Source organism: Zeus faber, assembly GCF_960531495.2.
Source record: "Zeus faber genome assembly, chromosome: 2".
In the NCBI taxonomy this organism is placed as follows: domain Eukaryota; kingdom Metazoa; phylum Chordata; class Actinopteri; order Zeiformes; family Zeidae; genus Zeus; species Zeus faber.
The window spans coordinates 39,318,757-39,326,256 of NC_137189.1; the positions used below are offsets into that span (position 1 = coordinate 39,318,757).

The 7,500-nt window shown below is 47.6% G+C and overlaps 1 protein-coding gene across 1 annotated transcript in view; it reads right to left on the reverse strand.

The window, feature by feature from the left end:
• LOC307247790 (rho GTPase-activating protein 6-like) overlaps nucleotides 1-4,858 on the reverse strand; it is a gene marked incomplete at its 5' end in the record, with an annotated part of 117,744 nt that extends 112,886 nt beyond the window's left edge. Inside the window, one exon of the mRNA XM_080023911.1 lies at nucleotides 4,358-4,858. Within this exon, the coding sequence (XP_079880037.1) occupies nucleotides 4,358-4,858 (501 nt within the window). The remainder of the gene's footprint in view (nucleotides 1-4,357) is intronic.
• Nucleotides 4,859-7,500: the final 2,642 nt, after the last annotated feature.

A 7,500-nucleotide genomic window follows, 5' to 3' on the forward strand; every position in this document is an offset into this window, starting at 1 on the left:
CACGCACACACACACACACACACACACACCTGATGTAATGCAGTGACAGCCCGTAAAATGCTTTGCCAGAGATGGACGCAGTAGTAACTTGCGTATGCAGCGGCAATCGCTCCGAAATTTGAACTCTGATGCACGGAAGACTTCCCCATCGCATCATCTGCGGTGATAGAGATCTAGTTAAGACGTTAAGGGATAATGCACAGCCAACTGGCCGCTATCTTACAATAACCCTCTGACAGGGTGATGGTGTTGGTGACTCAGATGCTGGTCACTGTGAAGGGGTTTCTTTTGTGATAATGACCGGCTTGGCTGCTCATTATCACGCGTACTTTAATTCATTGAGGCTGAATTTTGATTTGAACTTACTTTTTACAACTATTATGCTATGAACCTGTTGCTGTAGGCTGTATTACCATACAGAAAAAAAAAAAAGTTGCCCTTCAGATGACTAACGTATGAACTGTTATTGATGTTAATTTGGACATTAGGGTGGATCGGGGGTTACTTTGTGACAGTGACTGGATGGCTGCATGTTATCCAGCTTATTACACGGCTCCTTATTAAATAATGAATACAGTGAGCCTGAATGTTGATCAGAAATGACTTTTTATCACTATTATGCCTAATTTGTGAGCACTTAAAGTGCTTTCCCCTTCGTATGACGAACCTTAAATTGGACTTTTACATTAATCAGGATTATCAGGTGTTGTATCACACTGAAGGGGGTTATTTTTGTGATAATGACACAGCTACTCACTAAATAAGTTAAAACATTGAGGCTGAATATTGATTTGAAATAACTTTTTACACAGTAATTATTAATATTATTATTATATCAGGCATAATTGCCCTACAAGAAAACAACTTTGCCATCCATATGACTATCGTAGTGTTATTGTAGTTGTATACCATTAGCAGTTCCTATATAACGCCACAAGAGGGTGCCACTAGCTAGTGTTGGCAACATCACGTAGGCGGCGTTAAATGAGGGAGGTGAAACCAGCCGGTTTGTGCAAACCAAATGGCCGCTCGCGACAACGGTCGTAATGGACGCACCAGCGGTCATCATTCAGAAATAACTGCCGGCTGATATGCCGCCATCAACCAATCACGGTCGAGTTTTCCACAGAGCTGTGTCATAAGTCTCGTTAATGTGTTGATGTACATTTACATGCCGTCCGGCACGAGCGTCTTCGGTGCCAGGGGTCCGTTTGAGATCGTTCGTCAAATCCCACATTATACGACCCATGCCATTTTGTACAAGCGCATGTTTTTGCAAAGCCCCTGGGGGGGGGGGGGGGGGGCAGAGTCCTCGGTTCAGGCTGCAGCGCTGAGTCCGAGCTGACAGGCGCCGCCGGGGTATTCTCTGCGGGCCGAGGGAAGGAAAATAACACTGGAGTGGACTTCCACTGGTGGGAAAGTCAGAGAGTCAGAGCTCCTCGACATCTCAAAGAGAGAGGAGGGAGGGTGTGTGTGTGTGTGTGTGTGTGTGTGTGTGTGTGTATTGGCCTGTGTGAGTGGTCTGAAGCCTATTTATAGGTGTGTGAGTGTTTGAGCGTGTGTGTGTGTGTGTGTGTGTGTGTGTGTGTGTGTGTGTGTGTGTGTGTGTGTGTGTGTGTGTCTGCGTGTGTATCTTAGTCCTAAAGGGAATAAGTAGCGCACGTGAGCCGGGGCGAGCAGCGGAAACCAAGCTGCTCTCTCTCTGCTCTGTGTAATGGGAACTGATGGGAGAGCCGCGAGGCCGTCGACCCCGTAACCGCGCGCAGCCGTGAGAACCCGGGCCCCAGGTCGTCCCGAGCCTTTCCGCCAGCAGACACACACACACACACACACACACACACACAAACATAACAACAGACTTGTTGACCTGACCATAAACATCACAGATTTACCCACATTTTCCTGATGATTCCCTTGAGGACTAATACAGATGTACACACAGACGCACACACACACACGCCGTGGCATCAACACATTATGCGGTCGTGGGGCACGCAGTAAGTGTAGGAGCCACACTATGAGTGTAGGAGCCACAGTATGAGTGTGACTTTCCGTCTCACCGCTCCTCTCCAAGAGAGTGACGGCGAAAGTGTCCCCGTTACACCCGGCGCTTGTTTCGTTCCGTCAGAGGAGGGAATGGAATGAAACAACCTAGAATGAAAACACGCCGCTTTGGGCGCGCCGATCCACGGGGCACCATCTGCATCGCCGGGCGCAATATCACCTGATGTCAGCGCCCGAAACAATTGCTATAGGCCGCGATGGTAAGGGAGTCACGGAGAAAATGTCCCCACGACGCACCCTTCCTTTCTATGGGCGCTTGTTTCGTTTCCTGAGGAGTTTTGAAATAGAAACACACTGTTTAGGCACACGCATCGCTGACACACACCTCCCCGGCGCGCTAAGCGGCCGCCCACAGGAAGACCCGGCCCCGGACAGCCCTATTGCTTAGACCGTGTCCCGTTAGGAACATTTCGCAGCCTTATCGATTTGGAAATTGCATTCTATCAAATTGCGACGTCGCTTTGAATTGGACTCGTCGCTCAGCCATACTGTGGGGCACTTTCATCTGGAGGGGCCCTGGACGGTGTCCGCGCCCGACATCATGTCTGACATCATGTCAGCGCAGCGTTCGAGTTACGCCCACAACAGCAATATTTTAATATCACCAATGCAACGAACGTGTCCATTTTGGGCTTTTACGTTTTGCTGTCTCTATTTTCTATGTTAAAAACCGGTTGCCAAAGGGGGCAACCAGAGGCCGCTGGGCGACCGTTACAGCAATACAACGAATAATAAAGCCTAGTCATTGCCCACGGCTTCATGTTAATAGCCCACACACACACGCACGCACGCACGCACACACACACACACACATGCATATAGAAAAGAAGAGTCACTGAAAAGAAGTCATCAGATCAACTAAAAACTAAGTAAAACTTGTATTTTTTTAGGATCTGGCAACTTTGGCAAACGCTGGAAATCCCAAGGTGAGAAATCCTTTGAATAACGCAGGTAAAAGAAAAGGTTGCTGAACCATGTGCGATGACTTTAGACCTCGATCTTCAAAAATCTAAAACCCAAACATCGAAGTTTCACATCTTGAAGCGATATCTCGTATCAGTCCAATTTTTTCTTTTTTAAGGACACAACCAAAACCCCAGGCGATAGCTCACCTCATATCACGACATATCAACATTGAATCATATATCACCCAGCTCGAGCACCAAGTCGAGGACATGCCTCAGAGTCAACATCCAACTAGATCGCGATGCTGCGATAACCAAAATGCCAGGCGATATCAGGTCTCGAGTCGAGCTCTAGTGCTGAGGTTGCTGTGTAGTGTATCACTGCTCGTATTGTAATATTGCAACTTGGACTACTGGATTGACTCTGTACATTTCACTGCTATTTGCTGATCTGCCAACAAGCTTGTGTTCCAGACACACCCCCTATTCAGGTAAGTCCTCTCTTATGTGGGCGTGCTCTTAGCCAGGTGCAACCCTAATCACACGAGCAGCTGTATTCTATCACCTATTTATGGTCCTGCCCTTGAAGCGTTAGCTTCAAGCGTTGGCCCATTTGTAGTCGCTCTCGTGTGAAGACGCTCTGTGTAAAGACGCACGTCTACCTCTGCACGTCAAATAGAAGTGCATTACTGACTAAATCTGTTTTATTGTTGTCGTTTGTTGTTGTCCCTTGCTGTTGTTTTTCTTGTTATTATTGCTGGTTCAGTCTTATTTGGCACTTACTTTGTCCTAGCTGGTTTCAGGGTAGTACCGGCATATCTGCTGCTAACTGCTCAGCCATCAGCAAGGGTGTGAGCCAAGCAACTCCCTCTAATCAGTAAACCCTTTGTCTAACTTTCTGGGCGTGTCCTCCTTCCGCTGGACAGGGATAAATACCCTGCACTACAAACTAACTCTGAGTCGAGCTCTAGTGCTGAGGTTGCTGTGTAGTGTATCACTGCTCGTATTGTAATATTGCAACTTGGGGGATGGTAGCTCAGGCGGTAGAGCTGGTGGTCTAGTGATCTAAAGGTTGCTGGTTCGATCCCAGGCTCCTCCTGCTAGCATGCTGTAGTGTCCTTGAGCAAGACACTTAACCCCTAATTGCTCCTGATGGCTGCGTCCGTCGGTGTTTGAACAATTGTAAGTCGCTTTGGATAAAAGCGTCTGCTAAATGACGAAATGTAAATGTAAATGTAAATGTCTCATGTCGCGATATCGACATTAAATCGACACGTCGATCAACCGCACAACGGTGAAGGTCCAACGCAGAACATCAACAAAGGCCAGCGGCACCCAACACACACTATCGATCGATCGATCAATCTGGGGACCATCCAGGTCTTTACCTCGGATCTCCACACCAGATAGGCCTGGGAGCTGGACCGCGGCACCTTCCTCTGTAGCCACCTCCGCGGCGAGAACAGGGTGGTGGTGGAGCCGGCGGCGGAGCCCCCGGAGACCAGGGAGGGCAGCTCCCCGGCGGTGTTCCGCTTGGCGCCCTTGAAGGGCTCATAGTCGAAGTGGAAGTTGGAGGAAGGGGACAGGTCCGCCGGGATGGAGGGGGAGGACAGGGAAGGGGACATGGGCTTCCGGATGGTCAGGTTCCAGGAGCGCGGAGCGGACTTGGCGCACCACGAAACCGCCGCCGCCGCCGCCGCGCCTCCGTGCGTAAAAGGCGCAAAAGCCGCGTCTCTCCAAGCCGCCTCGCCGCCGCCCTCGCAGTGTCGGATGATGGCCGGGTCCAAGCTGCGGGTTTGGCGCAACCTCCTCTTGGTGATGGCCTTGGAGGCCGGGGAGGAGGAGCAGGAGGAGAAGACGCTGCTGAGGAGACCCTGCGCCGCGGACATGTCTCTCAAAGACGCTGCGTAAAAAAAGACGCTCCCCAAAAGTTCGACCGAGGCGAACTAGAAGACTGTCGTTCCACGGCGCTGCCAAAGGGACACCGTGGAATCATCCGTGGTACCATCTGGATCCATGCCCCTTCGGGTTCTGGACCGGGTTTCTTTCTGCCCACACGTCTGCGCGCACGGTTCTCGTTTCCAATCTGGAGAGAGAGAGAGAGGGAGAGGGAGAGAGAGAGAGGGAGAGGGAGAGAGAGAGAGGGAGAGAGAGGGAGAGGGAGAGAGAGAGAGGGAGAGGGAGAGGGAGAGAGAGAGAGGGAGAGGGAGAGAGAGAGAGAGGGAGAGGGAGGGAGAGAGGGAGAGAGAGAGAGGGAGAGAGAGAGGGAGAGAGGGAGAGAGAGAGAGAGAGGGAGAGAGAGAGAGAGAGAGAGGGAGAGAGAGAGAGAGAGAGAGGGAGAGGGAGAGAGAGAGGGAGAGAGGTGTTTATGTTGCAAGAACTTAATCGGCGTCTCCCAGACCTCAAGGCATTAGATCATGTTGTTGCAACATGCTCTTTTCTGTGACACCAACCTCCAGTCCCCGGGTTTCTTTGGTTCACCAATACAGTTATTAATAATAAAATATAGGCTGACAGAATAAAATAAATACGTGTGAAATTAAATTAAATTAAAGTTGAATTCAATTAAAATTGCATTTGTGTCTGTTAAAGCGTTCACAAATACAATTATAAATGATAATATAAAGTATAGATTGGAATAATAATACATGCATATCAAATAACATGAAAATGAAAAATGGAATAATATGAAATCTAACTACATTAAATTAAACTCAAATAAATTAAATCAAATTTTCTGCTAAAAAAAAAGAAAAACAACAGACAGAGAGAGGGATAGAAGAGTAGTTAGTCAACCCTAGAAAGGAAACGGGAGAAAAGCTTCTTAACGTAACAGACTACCAAGGAATCCTACAGATATCTATGCAATATAAAATGCAGAGTTTTCGTGGAATGACCCACAGGTTAGAAATAGCTGTATTAATCCCTGTCACCCATTAATCCACCTCACTCACACACACGGTCCACTAGACCAACAATAAGTATACGTATAAGCCATGAGGTGCTGCTATACCTGTGGGCCATAAAATCCATCTTACATGAGGCGCATGGGGAAACATTTCGCTGTAACATGTACTTTTATTACTTAGCCCTTTGTGTGGAGAGGGGAGGGTTGTGTGTGTGTGTGTGTGTGTGTGTCCGTCTGTTTGTCTGTCTGTCTGTCCGTCTGTGAGAAGGTATGGCAAAAATGAAGCCACGTAGCAGGAGTCTGTGGAGGAGGGTGTCAGTGGGTCTGATAAAGGGGCTTGATGAAGCGCACACACACACACACACACACACACACACACACACACACTGATAACAGCTCTGACAAGGAATGAGGGGAAGAGAGAGGGAAGAAATACAGGGAAGGTGAGAGGCTGGTGGAGCAAGGGGCTAGTTATAATCAATAATTATATTGGATGTATAGGGACAGTGTTTCCTGAATCTCTAACCCAGGGCGGTTTCTAGCTTTTTGCGGGCCCTATGTAAAATGTTGTCGGGCCCCTATTTTGTGAAACTATGGTGGGGGGGATTCCAAACCCTTTACGGTGGTCCGGGGGCACTCATTTAACATTTAAGTGCATCAATCTGGTGCGCTTTAGGAGGAAACAAGGCTTGATCTGTGAAAAAAAGTATTTTCTCTCAAATTCAAATCGCACATCTCAAGTTGAGCCCAGCAATTTAAACCTAAAGAAAATGACAATAAATGGAAAACACTGGGGCTCCCCTACATCAAGAAACTCCTGAAAACTTACAGGATTAACGAATCTTCATTATCACATCTCCCAAATGCGCATAAATGAGATGGACGCTGCGTTTTCCTTGAAATGTTTATTTTAAATGTAAGGAACACATTTTTTAAGGAATCCCAATTACGGCGAACATTGCAACAAATAAAAAATGAATAAATAAATAAAATAAATTAGGCCATTACACAGAAGATGAGGGCACTTGGCTACCAAGGGAGACAGGTCATTTTAATTTCTGAAAATAAATAAACAAATAAGATAAAAAAAACCTAAAATGGCAGTTTGGGGGCCCTATGCAACCGCATATAGCAAGTAATGTCCCTGCTTTCATTCTCAAAACTGTAAGTGCATTTCCCAAAAGAGTAAAACAATTTCTCATAACACAAAACCACCCGTGCAAAAGACCCTATAACACTCAAAATGTTTACTACATGCGTCAAAACACACAGTCAGGCAATCTCTACAACAATGTCACCAAAGGATGAGCACCTTCTGATCATCGCGTATTTGCATCAAAACTGCATGCAAATCGTGTACATGGTATTGCCGTCAACGTAAAATACTTCTGGGAGACAAATATGAGGAAAAACACGTGTGTTATAGCGTTGATCACATTAGATATTACGGTCTCCAGATCCACCTGCCACGCGCCCCCCGAGGGGCGTGTTCAGGGCCCTATGACACAGAGACACAGGCAGAGATGTTGCGGACACACCAGTTTATTGGAGAGGCTCTCATTGTGTGTGTGGGGATGGGTGATTTACCTGTTGCCTTGTTGATTGCTCTGACGGGAAACAGGC